Genomic DNA, 19911 nt, shown 5'->3' on the forward strand with positions numbered 1-19911 from the left:
TTCTAATGCGGTGGTACCCCCAAGAGATCCCATTGACCCAGGATCCAGTTCACGATCATCCTAGTAAGTGTCTTCGACACATTGTTCGTATCCATCGTTATTTCGTTTGATTAGACTTTTTAATGTGGTTTTTCTTGCTCCGACCCGCTGCAGGATCTCCACATATCGATAATGCTGCTTATCCTGATGTTCCTGTGTCATATAATATGGACAACATATGCAGGGCATCCAATAGTGTTGATGTTCAGATTGAGGATGAGGAGGATCCATATGAGGCTGCACGGGCCTTAGATTCTGATGATGACCGTCCGGTTCAAGAAATGACCGAGCTACGAGGCCGCGCCGCCACCACGTCAGAGCCAGGTCAGCCCTAGGCGCAACTAGTCGTTGCTGCCACGTCACAGCTCGGCGTCATAGGCTGTGGCGCCGAGCTGTGTTACCTCGGCGCCACAACCTATGGCGCCGAGCTTCGGGTCCAAACGTGCAAATAAAATTTTTGGGGGTCCAAACGTAAATTTTTTGTCTCGAAAGGGGCTAAAAAACAAAAAAATCGGGCCCTACGGCCCGACACATAATTGCTTAAACGTGCCGGGCTTATTTTGGGCGGCCCGAAATTATAAAAGCCCAAAATTCAGTTTTAGGCCCGAAATTCACATTAGGGCCCGAAATTCAGTTTTTGGCCCGAAATTCACATTAGGGCCCAGAATTCACATCAGAACTCTCAATTCAAAACAAATTTAATAAAACAAATAAAAGATAAGACAAATAAATTTGACCAAAAGCAAACTTAATATTTGTATTAAGTTACCAAAGATATGCAATGACTACCTCGTTTATAAATCATTTTGTTAGAAGGAAGAAGAGTATAATCAGCTCTATACAAAGTTCATAAGTTCAAATCATTATCTAATGTTCATAACAAAAGTAAAATTACATCACATACTCTAATTCAAAGCTACAAAAAACATCTAACTAGCATTATCTATAGCTTTGTGTTCTTTATCAAGTACATGAAAATGTGGAATAAAGTATGGTTTTAATAAATATATGGGCATTTTTGTGCCTCTATATGGGCCATTTCGTGCCTGCCTTAAACGGGTCGTGCTCGTGCCCGCCCATGGACCGCGACCTCGGCCCAAACCCGACCCGATATATCGGACCGTGCCGTCCCGGCACTAAATTATTTCGGGTCGTGCCGTGCCTGGGCCGTGTTTTTTTCCGTGCTTCGGGCCGGCCCATCAGGCCCGGCCCAAATGTACACCTATAGCCAAAACGTACAAGCTTTGTAACAAGGGAGGAGAAATCTACGACAACGCATGGGATATAGAACAAGTTATGGACCTGTTTGGTTCAGCTTTTTTCTGACCAGCTTTTCTGAAAATGTGGCTATGGGGAGAATCTGGCTGTGGGAAAAATCTGAGTATCATTACGATTACGTGTGGAGGAAAATAAAGTTGTTCATAGGGCTCAGGATCTAGAAAGTGACGGATTCCTACTATTACAACGACTCAACCGATTATGTGTTTATGTTGATTTTGAATGGTTTTTGCCCCAACGAATTTTATAGAAGCTGGCTGAAAAGCTGAGCGTTTGGCAGTCTGCAGCAGCTTTTGGTGGCCAGAAGCTGCCAGAAGCCGAAACAAACAGGCCCTATGTCGTTTTTACCCTTAGGCACACATGCCTATTTATACTATGTCCTCTATATTCAATAAAGAATTGTTCTCGAGAGAGGCTCGGCCTTGCTTTCAAAACGAGCCTCCCTCGAGGCCGGAAGGGGAAACCCCTCCTATATGTTGCCTTTTTTCTCGCAGTTTCAAAAAATGAACACGTTTCGTTGCCTCGCTCTAGTCCTAATGCGAAAGCCCTTAGGAACGGAGGACGTCCCGACTAAGGAGAAAGTAGCCGAGCCACAGGAACACCTACGCCTATATAACACCAGTTCTTACGATCTTACTTGATTTCGTCCTATAGTTTTTTGCTACCCATAAATTTCTGTTCTACGTCCGCCACTGCGTGTGTACCTGCCAATGTGGCAGGCCACGTGAGGCTGCGAGTTTGCACAATATTAGCTGTGTTAGAGAAAATAATGTGACCAAATGAATTACTTTTAGTCCCCGTTTGTTTCGTTGGAATTCCATTCTAATAATTATAGTTTAGACAAAATTAATTAAGTTAGTATATTTGTCTATGTAATATATTTGTATATTATCCTAAATCATGTGAGAGGGATAGTTATACACTATATTTATGTTATAGAGAAGCAAATAGAAGAGTGTGTTATGTACATTAGAAAAGTAGCATGTAAATCTATAGAATCAATTTCTATCTCTTACTACATGAATTTGAGATAGACTTATATATACACTTTGGAAAGTTATGGAATGTCACGTTCTAAAAAAATAGCCTACTAAATTAGTTAGATTCCAATTCCTCAAAATGAAGAGAAACAAATGGGCCCTTAGGAAAATAGTATAATGCTCGTGTGTTGTGACGACACATAAATATTCGATAATATTAGCGCACAACGATTAGAACGATGATCTAGGGTGTCTCATCTCAATACAAAACTAAACTCGTTATCCAGAGTGCCTCCTCCTCTCTCTCTCTGTTGTTGAGCCATACATCACCGATGATGCCGCCTCCTCCTTTTACTTGGATGTTCTTGTCCCACTGACTTCATAGGCACAAAACTGTTTTTTCCCTTAGCTGTTCAACTATACATCGTCACTCGTGATAATTGCATGGTTGATTGCACATTCAAGAGATAATCGGGTTGCTAGGCAAGGCGTGAGTCACACGCTTGAGGTGGTAAGTTTTTTTTAATAAAAGTGGTGACGTAAGGTGACCATAGAAATCGGTGATTTATGGTAATAGAGAAAAATACTTTGCTGTTATTTTTAGAAATAGTTTTAAGAATATTAAAGAAATTCTATATTGTCAAGAATAGTGTTTTCATTCACCTTTCGCTGACGAGCGGGACTCACTACCTCTCGTCCAATGACACTCTGGGCTCACCAAGTCACTAGTCACCACGAGTGACGACGAGTGCCGTCGACGTGGAGCAGAGGAGCGTGGAAGGCGAGCATGCTGGCGATCGGGGGGGTGTCGCCCCCACCAGGCCACCACGTTCCCTTCGCTCCTCTCATCGCCTTCCACCACCGCCTTCTGCACCGCGCAGCTGTACCTGAATATCCTCAAGACACGGGTCACGGGGGATCGCTAGTGGGGTTATTCTGGTCGACGAAGCGCTGAAGGTGTTCGGTCAAATGACGGTAAGGAGCGTCATCACCTGGAAGGCTGGAAGTAAGTGTCATCTCTTCGTTCTTGCGGTTTGGTCGCGGCCACGATGCTGTGTCCTGGTCCAGGGAGCTCCCGAGAAGCGGCGATGCATTGTCAGATCAGATGGCTCGCTTGTTGCCGTGTTGCCTGCATTTGGGCTTGGCAAAGCAAGTTCATGAGAAAATTGGAACGGGTTCCTTCTCAACAGGTGAAAATGCACTGTTGAATTCGTACTGTACTTGAGGTGCTCTATGTGTGGCAGAGAAGCTGTCGATGAGTTTAGAGATGCGATGCACAAATAAACTCATGCTTCCTGTTCACCTACAATGGCATTGAAGTAAAAGGGGCAGAATTCACTTGGTTTGCTTGGAAGGAGCAAAATGGTCAATTTCCTGCCAAAATAACACCCCACTAACAGCACATGGACGGAAATGGTGCTGAGGGAATCTGTTATTTCATTTGATGGCACCAAAGAGAAATTCAAAAAAATTCAACGGCATCGAGAGAAGCGCTATAATGTCCAGGGCTGGGCCATGGCATGGCTGTTGTAAGGGACAGTGCGTCGGTGCGTGTGGTGCATTTGTTTAAAGAGCAAGGCACAATTCCAGCTTTATCCTTTGGCTCCCACACCAAGCAAAGCAAAGAACCTACGTGCCTTCACACTGTAGTGAAACTGTGAAAGCAGCGAGAGCAGAATTTAAAGGCAAAGTAAGAAGTGACATCAGAAGCTCCCTGCAGATTTGCATCAAACTACACCATCGACAGTTAGCAAGTTCCTCATCCTCCACACTAGGGCGTCTTCGCAATATTTCTGCTGTAGCGCTAGCATTGGGTAGTGGACACGACATAGCTGCTCCCAAGGTACCTACTAAAATTCATCGTTTTCATGTTTTTTTCTCGAACACGCAGGAGAGCTGAATATCATTATATTAATAAGTTCCTGCATATCATTATATTAATAATAATAAGAAAAATACAAGGTCCAATAAGACCGAAGTACAAAGAACCACCTCACGGCGGCCAGAATCTAACATACACAAAAAGATCGATCTACCAACCAATGAACTAAATCACCTCTAGAAGGGGGCTGCAAGGAAGGATAACCCCTTGGCCCCAGAAAACTCCCATATCCGGCGCTCCTCCCCAACATGAGTTATAACTGCAGCAATACTAGGAGAGATGCCATCAAATACACATATATTTCTATGATTCTATAGCACCCAAAATAACAAGGGAATTGAGACCATCCCTGAAAGGGGACCATTAACAGTTTCACTGACTTCTTCCCACCATGTTAATTGTTTGTTTGGATAAATATGCACATATTTGAAGATATTAATGTTAGTTTTGAAATTTTGCCACGAGTATATGTATACTTATTTTTTATATATGTAATAGGAGAGAATACATGTTTTATTTATGCTCTTATTGGCTTTGTCCATTTGCATGCAGACAAAAGACACATAGTGCAACAGATGGGTGCGGAGACTTCTAAGCCCGAGGTCATCAAGCCTGAGTTTAAGGTAAATCTCCATATAGGTTCTTTTTGTTTCTTGAGCAATTTGGGAGGGGGGGGGGGGGCGTAATTATACCGAAATAGGTGTGTCATAAAAGGGTTTGTGTAGGCTTATTGGCTCAAATTTATAGAGGGCATTGTTTTCCTTTGAGACTGTTGACATACATATGTGGTGTGTGGATCATTTGTCAGTTGAGTTTTATGATTCAAGGGTAATTTGGTCATGGCTATGAGATATACTGTAAACAAGTTAAATCATTTTCCACAGTTTATTTCCACATGATTACCATGCAAGTCACTGTTGACTATATATGTACTTTGATGTAGTTTTGCAGAATCAAATTTGGAAATAGCTCCTCAGAACAGCAATAATGCCTTAAATAATTACCATTGTAAATGCAGGGATTTGATGCTAATACTGTTGAAGAGGCTGTGAAAATAATAGTTCCTTATTTAGAGGACACAAGAATACAAAACCAAGTCATCTACTTTGATGGATGGAATGGACTTGGTGCATCTGCTGTCCTTAACTCGATCGCTGAACACCCTCCTCCGTCTGTTAGAAACAAATTTCAGAATATTATACACATTGATTGCTCAAGATGGAGAAACCGGAGAACAGTCCAGAGAATGATGGCACAGAAACTAAGGCTTCCTCAACATGTAATGGCTATCTTTGATAAACATGATGAAGATGATGATTTAGCTGGTATAGATGAATGCTCTAGGGTTGAGATAAAAGTGGTCAGGAAAGAGATCTCCCGAGCTCTACAAGGACAGAACTCCTTAGTAGTCTTCCACAATGGGAGCCATAGCATGGTTAACTTCAATGACCTTGGCATTACTCTAGATGCTGCAGATCCTTCATCAAATATTCTTCGGAAGGTACTGTGGACATTCCAAGGAAGGCTTCGTGCCATCAATGCACGTAAGGAAATACAGGGAACTGAGGCAGTGGACACTTCATATCTGTACCTTGGTTCAATTTTTTCTAAGGAAAACTCTGATTTATCCCACAGGGTTGAAATACTGCGTGAAGAAGCTACAAAAATAGCACAATACACGAATAAGCTTATGGTCACTAGGGAAATAGCTGAAGTGTGTTGTAAGTACTTGTTATCATTGCATTCCAACACTACCACCTCTCTGGACTTCAACTGGGCCATTCATGCATCAAATTATTGGGTTTGTGATGGGATTCTACAAGACCTCCAGCAAGAGGAAGCATGGGAGGTTGCCACTGCGTTGCATGAAGAGTTGCAACTGGAGGACCACTCAACTTATATAACGCCCTTTTCCGGTGGTGATACAACATCTTGGATTGTGGCCACAAAAGGTGTTGTACCAACAGTACAACCTGAAACGTCATCATTCTTTTTGGCAATTAAGGAAAAAAAATCGCTAGTGTCATTACCCAAGGGCATGTTCCAAAGATCAGAGCAACTTCATGTATTGAAACTCTGCCACTGCACCTTCAACTTTTCTTCACCTCCTTTCCTTTGTTGCCGAAACATAAGATTCCTTGGAGTTGATAGCTGCAAGGATGAACCACAAGATAAACCAGAAGAATACAAAGAACAAGAAGAGGAAGGAAATTTCAGACCAACAATAGAAGGAGAATTCTTTCAAAGCCTATGGGTGCTAGACGTATGCCAAACAGATTGGGAATTGACTTTATCCCCAAATGCAATAGAGACGATGGCAACAAACATTAGGGAGATACATATAAAGAGCGGAAGAATATGGCACAACAATCTTTCGTGGACATGTCTGGGGAACATTCACAAGCTTCGACTGATCAACCCTACACGTCCTTGGGAGACAGGTAATGAGGATGAATTTAAGGATATGGTGAAGCTGGAGCTTCTTGACCTGTCAGGGAATACCACAATACAATTTTTGCCAAGCTTGTCAGGTGCAGTTGGCCTCAAAACCCTTATTCTAGATGGTTGTATTGAATTGCAACATGTTATGCCCAAAACACTCCCTCCAACTCTTGAAACATTTAGCTTAGACGGAGGATCTAAACAAACTAAAATCTCATGTATCTCCTTGGCTGGTTGTGCAAGATTGGTCAATTTCAGATTGTGTGGGTCAGTACTGAACCTTGAGGAGCTGGATCTCTCTAACACATCAATAAAAAAACTTGACCTCACTGACAAAGTGGTGCAGGTCCCAGGCCTACAGCGCATCATCTTGCTGGGATGTGAGCGGCTCCGTGCTGTCTTATGGCCAAAGCATGGAATGCCCAAACTAATGGTGCTAGGCATTGACACTCGGGGAGGCACAGAAGCAGTTAGTTCGAAAACACTACATAACTCTTTTTTCAATAAAGAACGAGAAGAAGGTTGCCGTGCATTTATTGCTATCTCAGACATGAGGTTCGCTGAGTCATTGGTGCTAGCAAGTGGCAATAAGTTTTGCTGGAACACTGATCCTAGATATGATCTGAATATTTGCCTGTACTCTACTAGCAAATGTGTTGAACAAAACTATAACAACGTGAAAATGTGCCCTCTACAGAAGTGCAGTGTAGGTCATGATAGCACTAGTGTGTGGCAGTTTCTTTCACTCGACCGCCATGTAGAGATTTGGTGAGGGAATAAGCAACTCGAATGTGGTCACCGTACGTGGGAGAAGGGCTGTAATCCTTTTGATGAATAGGGTATACTCGTTGTTTGTGCATGACAATTCTTCCATCAGCACCGTTATCCCCGAGAGCATGATGTCAATAGAAGTAGGGACAAGAAAGTCAAAGATTTATTGGTCTTGTCTCAGGTGGTGCCGTGTCGAGAGATGCCCCAACATTGACACTGTGTTTGCCACTAACTATGATATTGTTTGCTTTAATGAACTAGAGGCGTTTTGGGCAGCTGATCTCTTGATAGCGCATTGCATTTGGAGCAAAGGAAGAACAGTCAACATCAAGGACACTGAATCCTTTGCAAAACTGCAGGCTATACATCTCCACTCCTGTCCTAAGCTTACATTTGTCCTTCCACTGTCATGGTTCTATACCCTGCCCAGCCTTGAGACTCTTCACATCGTCTATTGTGGTGACCTCAGTCAGGTATTCCCTGTGGAGGCAGAGTTTCTGAACAAATTGGGTACTGGCCATCAAAGAGGTGTCCTGGAATTCCCAAAGCTGCAGCACATATATTTTCATGAGCTCCCCAAGCTGCATCAGATATGTGAGGCCAGGATGTATGCTCCTGAGCTCAAGACCATCACAGTGAGGGGATGCTGGAGCCTTAAGCACCTCCCAGGCACCACTGACCGCCCATACGATCGCCCTGTCGTGGACTGTGAGGTCGGCTGGTGGGAGAAACTCGAGTGGGATGGGAGGGAGGCTAGCCACCACCCTTCCTTCTTTGACCCACGCTACGTCAGTTGACTAGGTACACTTGAATAAATTGTTTCCTTTCTCTTATTTGTTTTTTTCTTTCATGTTTTAATATGTATCATATGCAGAATATTATCTGCAAATCTCATGGAACATCTGTCTAGCTATCTGCAAGAATCCTATGTGCTACTACAGTTTAGCTAACAATAATATGTACGGCTAGCAATTAAGTTTATTTTTGTTTTCTGAAAATCCAGTACTAACTTTGTAAGTTCCATTAATTTATCCCACTAATCAAACATTTTTATTACCATCTCTATAGCCACATCCCACTGCTGCTTTCTACCATGCAGAGCACTTCTGTTGCTTTGTCAGGTCTATGGTGTGTTTTCTGAAGAATACAATTTGGTGTCTGGTACTATTTGCAATTCATCCACCAAGCTAGCTGCATTGGGTGTGCTTGTTTTGTTATTTGGCAAAATTGTGAGTTGCGCTCCCATGAGGCTGATGACATATCACTTGTTTGTCTTAATTTCTGTTGTTGTATTTAGAGTTCTTGTAAGGATCCTTTTGTAAATGTCAATATATAGAATACGGTGTGTGGAGACACACACTCTTCCCCAAAACACGACCGTCCGTACCAGCCGCCACCCCCGCCCGTATCCGCCGCCACCTTCGCGTCCTCCTCCTCCGCCGTGCCTTGCTGCCGTGCCTGCGTCCCGGCGAGCCGCTCAGCCGCGGAGCGTCGACCTCGCCGTATGCAGAGACCGAGGCGCTGCCGGCCTGCCGCGCCTAGCCCGCGAGCAGCGAGCCACCGTTCGCCGAGGCACCGACGTCGAGGGGAGGGAGCTGGGAGCGCTTGCGCCGTTCTCGAGCCGCTGCGCCCTGACCAGCTGCCGCACAGGCGCCGCCGCAGGGAGACTGCGGTCAACAAGTTAGGAAGCTGCAGCGCTGCTCGGACGCGTCTTCCCAGCAGCAAAGGTACGTGTAGGAGTGCACGGGGCTGGGGCTGTCCCTTTCGTGGGATCGAGTCGCAGTAGGAGCGGTGGGAAAGCAAAGGAAGCTGCTGTTCGAACAGGACTGAGTTGTTGACAGCCTGGTTTTAATATCACATGTTTTCCGTCTTAGTTTTTCCTGGCTGTACCGATGATGAGTTCGTAGGAGCTTGAAACAAGGAGATTGGAGGAAGAAGCTGCAAAAGGGCAGCAAATGAACAACATGGCAGTGGCAAGACTGAAGAAGATCCACTAATTACAAAAAGTGAGATGAGGTGCATGATTCAAGAACTCATGGGACTAGGTATGATTGGCTCCAAGATGGCGTCTGGAGCATCTGAATTGAAATTGGAACTTGTACCAAATGATGTGAAGCTAGAAGGAAGCAAGAATTATTTGAGTTGGTCTAGGAGAGTGCAAGTGCTCGTAGGACGTAAAGAAGTGGAGCACTATTTGGAGGAGGGTTGTGTTGAACCTGTTGAGAGGCACAACCCTGAATGGAAGGTTTGGTATACCACCAACTCGGTTATTGTGGCATGATTGTTGGCATCCATGTCTCCGTGTGAGTAAGGTGGTTGAAGCCATGTGCACTGCAGCACAAATTTGGAAGACCTTGAGCAATATGTACTCAAGAAAGGGAAATGTGATGGTGATGATGGAAATTCATAGTAAGGCAGATGCAGTGAAATAGATGGGGAGACCAGCGGAACAATATGCGAGTGAGCTCCAGTACTTGTGGGGAGAACTAGATCACTCTGCTCCTCTCCAAATGGCTTGTCCACAGGATGCACAGACTGCTCATAAGTGGGTAGAGGACAGGAGAGTGACCCACTTCCTAAAGAACCTGGACCCTGAATTTGAGAGTAGGAGAGCTGCTTTTTGTCACCAGGAGAGTCTTCCTACCATGGGTGAGGCTGTATCAGCTATGATTAATCAGGGGGAAGCGCGTCCGACTCCCCAGTGGCACGCGAGACTCCTCTCCCTTGTGGCGGTTGTGGTCCTAACCGGAGATGGACCGACCGCCGCTCATCAAGGGGAGTGCCCGAACGTCGAGGAAGAGAATCCCTCCGATCCCTTTCCCCATGATCATCATAATCCCTGGGCTAGTGATCGTCCGCAGGAGGGAAGGGAGGCAACCCCCCCTCCCCAAGGCCGCATCTGTAGTATTAGCTAGGGTTGCATTGACACTGACATTGTATGGTAGACAAATGGATTCTCCATGATCTCCATATTTATTTAATAGTTTAAAAAAAACAAGAATCGAGTGTTTACAATCAAACTATGAATGTGGATATGTTATAATGTTCTAATAAAAATGTACAAATTTACCAAACTTAGCAACATATGTAATCTATTGTCATGGATCATCAATATACAACAACAACAACAACAACAACAACAAAGCCTTTTTGTCCCAAGCACGTTGGGGTAGGCTAGAGATGAAACCCCGTATGAAAACCTCAGAGCTCAACCCCCAAAGAACAGAAAAGGGAAACAAAGGCAAAGGAGAACCGAAAACAACGAAACGGGGAAACACATAAAAGAGATAAAACCCACAAGGACCAGCAAGATCTAAAATGGACACAAGAAAAGGTCAAACGATTAAGGAGGAAAAGCGAAACTATCAATCAGGGTTCTGGCACGTGAATTGCACACTTCCACCCCTTCCTATCTGCGGCGAGCTCTTTGTCAATATTCCACTCCTTCAGGTCTCTCTTCACAGCCTCTGTCCACGTCAAAGTTGGTCGACCTCTACCTCTCTTCACATTTTCGGGACGCCTAATTATTCCGATATGCACTGGTGCCTCTTCAGGTCTTCGTTGGATATGTCCAAACCATCTCAAGCGATGTTGCATAAGCTTCTCCTCAATTGGCGCCACTCCTACTCTCTCTCGTATATCATCATTCCGGACTCGATCTCTCCTTGTGTGGCCACATATCCAGCGCAACATACGCATCTCTGCCACACTTAGTTGTTGGACATGTCGTCTTTTAGTGGGCCAACATTCTGCTCCATACAACATAGCCGGCCGGATTGCTGTCCTGTAGAATTTGCCTTTTAGTTTGCGTGGCACCCGGTGGTCGCATAAGACACCCGCAGCTTGTCGCCACTTCAACCATCCGGCTTTAATTCTATGACTGACATCCTCATCGATGTCTCCCTCCTTTTGAAGTATTGATCCTAAGTAACGAAAAGTGTCTTTCTTGGGTACCACTTGCCCATCAAGACTAACATCGCCATCCTCATACCCCATGGCACTGAAATCACACTTCATATACTCTGTTTTAGACCTACTAAGCCTAAAACCTTTTGCTTCCAGCGTCTGCCTCCACAATTCCAACTTTTGAGAAACACCACTCCTACTCTCCTCAATAAGTACCACATCATCGGCAAAAAGCATACACCACGGTAAAACTCCTTGTATGTCCCTTGTGACCTCATCTATCACCAAAGCGAAAAGATAAGGGCTCAAAGCCGACCCTTGATGTAGTCCTATGTTAATTGGAAAGTCATCGGTGTCTCCATCACTTGTTCGGACACTTGTCACAACATTAGTGTACATATCTTTAATAAGATTAATGTACTTTGTTGCTACTTTGTGTTTTTCCAAGGCCCACCACATTACACTCCTAGGTACTTTGTCATAAGCCTTCTCCAAGTCTATGAAGACCATATGCAGGTCTTTCTTTTGTTCTCTGAATCTCTCCATAAGTTGTCTTAGTAAGAAAATGGCCTCCATAGTTGATCTCCCGGGCATGAAACCAAACTGATTTTGGGTCACGCTCGTCATCTTTCGCAGACGGTGTTCAATGACTCTCTCCCATAGCTTCATTGTATGGCTCATGAGCTTAATTCCACGGTAATTAGTACAACTTTGAACATCTCCTTTGTTGTACCGGTAATTCCACGGTATGGATCATCAATATAATTTTAATAAATAGCAGTATATCTTAAGAAACAATAATTATCAGTATCATTGGCATGCCATTCGTTGTACCGCAGGCCGCCAGCCAATAACTAACTTATATGAATTTTTTTTTATGATTTGAAATTATAGAAATATATATTTATTACTTATGGGTGCAGGTATATATAGTCCAACCAATAATCAAGAACTGTAGAACCTATCTATCTGAGTGTACTTCATTTCCATGGTGATACTTAGATCTAGAATGATACTTAGCCACATAGAATTTGGGGCCATTAATTACCGTGTCATTGTAAAATAATTTAAGGATTCCACAACAGTTTCTACAATTTGGATATCCAGGATAATTTCCATGTGTCCATTTGGAATACAGGAATATGCCCTCCAAGACCCGCTGATATTCCTATGATATATGCCCTCAACCTCAACCACGTGGCAAACTTTGGATGAAAGACAGCTTGATGTCCAATCCAATTGGGAGTGTTCTCTGTATATTTATCAATTCAAAAAAAATCTTTTCTGAGCTCCACTAAAATGACCATATGCATATTTATTAGTTCTTTTTTATATTATTATGCTATATTCAGACAGGGCTGAGCGGCTGATGTGTTCATGCATACTACTCTGGCAGGAGGAAGGAAGTTTCACCTTTATCCTTTAGCTCCAACCCCAAGCAAAGCAAAGAACCATCAGCCTTTACTTTAGTGAAAGCACTGAAAGCAGAATCTAAAGGCAAAGCTACATAAGAAATGGCATCAGAAGCTCGTTGCACATTTGCATCAAGCTACAACATTGACAGTTAGCAAGCTCCTTGTGTTACAGAACTATAGCTTCCTTTTGTCAAATATTATGCGGTGTGGCACTGGCACTGGATAGTGGATACATAGCTGCTCTCAAGGTGCCTAACCAACGTCCTACTTCCATATTTTTTAATACAAGTCTGGGCACATATGGATTTCATTTAACCATCTAAATGTGTTTTTCTTAATGGGTTTTAATTTATTTACCCATTGATCGACATGCAGATAAGGGACATCAGGCAGAACGGATGGGTTCGGGGTCTTCAAAGTCAGAGTTTGAGGTAAATTTCCACTTTCATCCCAGACTGCATGGGTGTGCTTTGTGATACTCAGTTAACATACACATGTCGCATATGTATTATCTGTGATCTGTTCCATTTTTGGGTTATAATATGGTACTTTGGTGGTGGCTACTGGCTAGTGGCTACCATAACCAATAGCAAGAAGCCGCTTTTCCTTGAATTTGGCAAGTTTATGGTCTTGGCTCGGTTTTACCATTATTTAACACTGAATTTAGTACCAGACTGTACAAGTAATGCCTTACATTATTGCCTACGATAAATGCAGGACTTTCATGCCAATGCGGTTGAAGAGGCTGTGAAAAACCTAGCTCCTTATTTGGAGGACACAAGGGTGCGAAACCAGGCCATTTACTTTGATGGATGGGATGGACTTGGTGCATCTGCTGTCCTTAACTCGATCGCTGAACGCCCTCCGCCATCTCTGAGGAACAAATTTGATGATATTATTCTACACATTGACTGTTCAAGGTGGAAAAGCCGGAGAGCACTGCAGAGGACAATTGCACAGAAACTAGGGCTTCCTCAACATGTCATGGCTGTTTTTGATAGACAAGACGAAGAGGACGATCTAGTTGGAGTACATGAAGGCTCAAGAACTGAGATAAGAGACATCGGGAGAGAGATATATCGAGTCCTACAAAGACAGAGCTTCTTAGTGGTCTTCCATAACGGGAGTGATACCATGGTTGACTTCAATGACTTTGGCATCCCTCGAGCTGCTGCAGATCCTTGGTCAAACATTATCCGGAAGGTATTGTGGACCTTCCGTGGAAGGCTTCATGCCATCAAAGAAACGGAGGAAGTTTCAGGTCATCTCAAACCTGATAAACGACAACCAAAGGGAACTGAGACCGTGGACACTTCATATCTTTGCTTTCGTTCGTTATTTTCTGGAGGCCCATCAGATGTATCTTCGTACAGGCTTCAAATACTGTGTGAGGAAGCTGCAGCAATAGCTCAATACACGAATAATCCTATAGTCACTCAGGAAATAGCTGAAATATGCTGCAGGTATTTGTTATCATTGAATTCCAAGGGGAATGGCAAGCTAGATTTCAACTGGAGTGCTCATGCCTCCAACTATTGGGTTTGTGATGGGATTCTAAACGAATGCCAACCAGAGCAAGCATGGGAGATTGCCGCTTCTCTGCACAAAGAGTTACGACTGGAGGGCTACTCATCTGCTCGTAAGTTCTGTCATCCTGGTGCTGACACAACATCCTGGGTTGTAACCATCAAATCTAGTGAAGATATTGTACCAACTGTGAAGCCAGAGACAACGTCTTTCTTTTTGGCAGTCAAAAGAAAACATGGCCATTCGGTTTTGCCATTACCCATGAAAATGTTCCAAAGATCCGAGCAACTTCATGTTTTGAAGCTCTACCACTGCAGCTTCAGCTTTGCTTCACCTCCATTCCTTTGTTGCCTAAACCTAAGATTTCTTGGACTTGATAGCTGCACGGATCATCAATCAATGAAACCGAAAGAAAACAAAGAAGAGGAGTCGGAGGAGGCAGGGGCAGAGGGGGAGGAGGAGAATACAGCAACAATCGAATTCTTTCAAAGCCTATGGGTGCTTGACATATGTTGCACTGATTGGGAATTGACTTTATCCCCAAATACAATAGTGAAAATGGCAACAAACATTAGGGAGATAAACATAAAGAGGGGAAGAATCTGGCACAGCAGTATTTCATGGAGATTTCTTGGTAACATTCACAAGCTTCGAGTGATTGAGCCTACAAGTCCTTGGGAGACAAGTAATAAGGATGAATTTATGGACATGGTGAAGCTGGAGCTTCTTGACCTGTCAGGGAATACCACAATACAATTTTTGCCAAGCTTGTCAGGTGCAATCAGCCTCAGAACCCTTATTCTAGATGGTTGTATTGAATTGCAACATGTTGTGCCTGAAACACTCCCTCCATGGCTTGAAACATTTAGCTTTGATGGAGGATATAAACAAGCTAAAATCTCATGTATCTCCTTGGCTGGTTGTGCAAGACTGGTCAACTTCAGATTGTGTGGGTCAGTACAGAACCTTGAGGAGCTGGACCTCTCAAACACATCAATCAAAACACTTGACCTCAGTGATAAAGTGGTGCAGGTCCCATGCCTAGAGCGCATCATCTTGCTGGGATGTGAGCGGCTTCGTGCTGTCCTGTGGCCAAAGGATGGAATGCCCAATCTAATGGTGCTAGGCATTGACACTCGGGGAGGCGCAGAAGCAGCTAGTGCAAAAACAGTACATGATAACTTTGCCATCAGTAAAGAACGAGAAGAAGGTTGTCGTGCATTTGTTGCTGTTATGGAAATGAGGTTCCTTCAGTCGTTGGTGCTAGCAAGTTCCAATAAACTTTGCTGGGACACTGACCGTAAGTATGATCTTAACATCTGCTTGTCTTCCTCTAGGAGTAGCAGCAAAGGTGTTGGACAACACAGCTACAAGGAGGAGACGATGGGCCCTCTGCAGAAGTCGATGATCACCTCCAAGACTTACCTGACCTACAGCGATGTGAATATTGACAAGGCAGGTAGTGTGAGGCAGTTTCAGCCACTGCACCGTCATGTAGAGATTGGTGAGGGAATAAGCAACTCTAGCATGGTAACCGTTCGTGAAATCAGCGCTGCGATCCTTTTGATAAATAGGGTCTACTCATTGCTCGTGCATGACAATTCATCCATCAGGACTGTTATCCCTGAAAGCATAATGTCTATAGACACGAAGAAGGTCTATTGGTCTTGTCTCAGGTGGTGCTGTGTCGAGAGATGCCCCAGTTTGGACAGTGTCTTCGCCACTAACTACGATGCCGTCTGCTTTAATGCTCTAGAGACCTTCTGGGCAGCTGATCTCTTGGTGGCCCGATGTATCTGGAGTAAAGGAAGAACAACTAATGTGAAGGACACCGAATCCTTCGCTAAACTGCAGGCTATACATCTCCACTCCTGTCCTAGGCTGGCATTTGTCCTCCCACTATCGTGGTTCTACACCCTGTCCAGCCTTGAGACCCTTCACATCGTCTATTGTGATAACCTTGGTCAGGTTTTCCCCGTAGAGGCAGAGTTCTTAAACGAAATATCTACTGGCCATCCAGGAGGTTTGTTGGAATTCCCAAAGCTGAAGCACATCTGGCTACAGGAGCTACCCAAGCTGCAGCAGATATGTGAAGCCAAGATGTTTGCTCCGGAGCTCAGGACCATCACCTTAAGAGGATGCTGGAGCCTTAAGCGCCTCCCCGCTACCGCCGACCGCCCAGGTGATCGCCCTGTCGTGGACTGCGAGAAGAATTTGTGGGCGAAGCTGGAGTGGGACGGGAAGGAGGCTGGCCACCACCCTTGTCTCTTCGAGCCACGCCACTCCAAGTACCACAAGAAGAGAGTTCTTAGAACCACGCTTCTCCGATGAGCCAAACTGACCCTGGTAGGTAAGAATAAATATATAGCTTCCTGTTGTTTTTTCCGTTTCACGTTGGATTGTGTATCATATGCAATACCATAATCCATAATCTACTGTACTGCCGCCATGGAACATCTTTTAGCTATCCTGCATGCTGTTAGAGATGGAACTAAGAACAAATACTTATACACACATTGTTAGATGTGTTGTGATCGGCTTATGGTCTTCCTGAGCTGCACAAGTTTGTATTTTCCTTTTGTTTATCTCGTTAGTTAATCATTTACATTATCAATTATGTAAGTTTAATTTGGTGCTGTGCTGGATTGAAGGCGACATATCTCCCAGCTGCTTCCTACGGTACAGTGCCGACTGCCCGAGCACTCTTCCTTTGTTTTTGCCAAATCTTTGCTATTTTTTTCTTACGGATAAATTTGCGACCAGGGGTGGTAATGGATCGTGATCCAAATGTTTCTTCACAACTCTTTAGTGCTTTAAAGATATTTTAGTTCAAAAATGAATAAAACTAGAGCATGATTCTAATTTGATCTGACCATTAAATTTTTTTAGTGTAAAATTTATAGCACATTGTCACCCCTATTTGCGACTAATGTTATTTCAATCCACCAAACAGCATTGGTCATGCACGATACTATATTGTCGGCGGAAAAGGTTGGCCAAACACTACAAAAACTCGCCGCTCTGCAAGATCCTCATAGAGCCTATGTCAATTTTATCTTTCCTTAGATCTGGTGCGACCAACGTCGATGATCATGATAACTAATCCTAGTCGGAAGGGTACCTTAACATCCCTAAGCTATAGAAAAAAAGGAAACATGTCACGAGGCCACATACCTTTGTTAATATAGCTCGCAAAATGCAGTTTTGAATTACATGGTAGTTATGAGATATAAGGAAATGCATTCCTATCTTGAGCCTTCATATAGGGTACCTAGGAACCGGGTGCCAAAAAGGGCCCAAAAGGCCTTCCAAAGACAGGCCACTAACCGACCAGCCCGCCTGCCAAATGACCTGGCGAGACGGGGCTGCCGACCAACCCGCTCGTCGAACAACACTATCGAGCAACCTGACGAGGTGGGGCTGCCGATCAACCTACCTGCCAAGCAACCCAGCAAGACCACAACCGACTCTCTGGCGAGCACGTCTACAAGAGGGAAAGAGCCGACCTAGCACTATCAAGTACGACGGCACGATGAGACAGATCATCACCAAGCCATGACCAAACCGTGGGAACAGTACCGAAGGGCCTCTGTCAAGCACGACGCCGAATACGTTTTGGAGAGTATCCCCGCTGACCGGTGGGACCAGTCAACCCCAGCCACGGGGACCTCAGCATCGGGGTCTCTACAGTGACCCATACGCCACAAGGGATAGGGCAATACGCCGAACCAGGCATATACCTACACATGATGGAAGGTGACGTAGAGGGGATGACGGAAGATGAAGTTGTAGTGAAGACGTCCCTAAACCTCACCACGAGTCGACTCAGCGGGACCTACCAAGCACCACTACGTCTGTATCAGAATAGCTACAGGAACCCGTATGACGAACAAACAAGACACAACGCCATACCAGGGGTACGACGGCGCACGACCTATCAAACGACACAGTAGGAGCTACGCCGCCCGGGAGCAGGAGGCCGAACTCCACCCCGGCAGGATACAAGTTCTCATTGTAAAGTTTACATTGAGCTATAAAAGGGCAAGACGACCCCCATCTTCAAACATCCACAACTACACACAAGCACTCAACTGTAACACGCTCCAAGCAATACTATGATTAGCACTACACTGGACTAGGGCTCCGGCCTGACTAGTACAACCCCTGTCCCAGATCCACCTTCGAGCCCTCTGTGGTTCACCATTCGGAGTGAGTCCGCACTAGCACCCCTGCCAAACACAAATCTTATTGTCCCTCGGTTTCCGAAACCATGACAGTTAGTGTGCTAGGTAGGGGCGAGGCGTTTAGCCTGGCCCCTTGCTAATGACACCCCACTCATCCGCCGACAAGCTCGGCCGAGGTGGATTCGTCGACTGAAAGTCGCCTAGAGGGGGGTGAATAGGGCGAAACTGAAATTCTCAAAAATAATCACAACTACAAGTCGGGTTAGCGTTAGAAATATAATCGAGTCCGCGAGAGAGGGCGGAAAACAAATCGCAGGCGAATAAGAAGTGTGACACGCGGATTTGTTTTACCGAGGTTCGGTTCTCGCAAACCTACTCCCCGTTGAGGAGGCCACAAAGGTCGGGTCTCTTTCAACCCTTCCCTCTCTCAAACGGTCCCTCGGACCGAGTGAGCTTCTCTTTCTCAAATCACTTGGGAATCAAACTTCCCGCAAGGACCACCACACGATTGGTGTCTCTTGCCTCAATTACAAGTGAGTGTTTGATCACAAGAAAGAATGCCAAAGAAAAAGAAGCGATCCAAGCGCAAGAGCTCAAATGAACACTACAAATCACTCTCTCTAGTCACTAAGGCTTTGTGTGGAGTTGGGAGAGGATTTGATCTCTTTTGGTGTGCTTTGTAATGAATGCTAGCTCTTGTATAGTGGTTGGAAGCTGGAAAACTTGGATGCAATGAATGGTGGGTGGTTGGGGGTATTTATAGCCCCAACCACCAAACTAGCTGTTTGGTGAGGCTGTCTGTTCGATGGCGCACCGGACAGTCCGGTGCACATCGGACATGTCCAGTGCGACAGCCACGTCACCAAAGCCGTTGGGATTCGACCGTTGGAGCTCTGTCTCTGGGCCCGCCTTGATGTCCGGTGGCGCACCGGACATGAACTGTAGATTGTCCGGTGCGCCTGCTCCCGCGTGCCTGACGACTGCGCGCTTCTGGCGCGCATTAAATGCGTCGCAGGTAGCCGTTGGCGCCGAAATAGTCGTTGCCTCGCTGTTGCACCGGACAGTCCGGTGTACACCGGACAATCCGGTGAATTTTAGCGAAGCAGCTGAAGTGAATTTCCGAGGCTGGCGAGTTCCGGAGGCCGCTCTTCCTTGGAGCATCGGACATGTCCGGTGAATTATAGCGGAGTTGCCTCCAGAAATTCCCGAAGGTGACGAGTTTGAGTTTGGAGTCCTCTGGTACACCAGACATGTCCGGTGGCACACCGGACAGTCCGGTGCGCCAGACCAGAGGAGCCTTCGGTAGTCCCTTTGCTCTTTTGTCGAACCCAATACTTGGTCTTTTTATTGGCTAAGTGTGAACCTTTGGCACCTGTATAACTTATACACTAGAGCAAACTAGTTAGTCCAAATATTTGTGTTGGTAATTCAACCACCAAAATTAATTAGGGACTAGGTGTAAGCCTAATTCCCTTTCAATCTCCCCC

At 45.0% G+C, this 19911-nt stretch overlaps 1 protein-coding gene across 2 annotated transcripts; it reads left to right on the forward strand.

The window, feature by feature from the left end:
* The first annotated feature begins 2973 nt into the window (after window positions 1-2973).
* Window positions 2974-16893, forward strand: LOC103644279 (uncharacterized). 2 transcript variants are annotated; one of them, XM_020547034.2, is made up of 6 exons: window positions 2974-4140; window positions 4732-4802; window positions 5198-8193; window positions 12695-12961; window positions 13089-13144; window positions 13431-16893. In XM_020547034.2, the coding sequence occupies exons 5-6, from the start codon at window positions 13112-13114 to the stop codon at window positions 16569-16571; spliced, it is 3174 nt and encodes a 1057-aa protein (XP_020402623.1). In that variant the 5' UTR covers window positions 2974-4140; window positions 4732-4802; window positions 5198-8193; window positions 12695-12961; window positions 13089-13111; the 3' UTR covers window positions 16572-16893. The 2 variants fall into 2 exon arrangements, with proteins under 2 accessions (XP_020402623.1, XP_008665701.2); XM_008667479.3 differs by lacking the exons at window positions 2974-4140; window positions 4732-4802; window positions 5198-8193 and adding an exon at window positions 8670-9119.
* The last annotated feature ends 3018 nt before the right edge of the window (window positions 16894-19911 follow it).

The sequence above is a fragment of the Zea mays genome, chromosome 1, assembly GCF_902167145.1.
Source record: "Zea mays cultivar B73 chromosome 1, Zm-B73-REFERENCE-NAM-5.0, whole genome shotgun sequence".
Taxonomy (NCBI): domain Eukaryota; kingdom Viridiplantae; phylum Streptophyta; class Magnoliopsida; order Poales; family Poaceae; genus Zea; species Zea mays.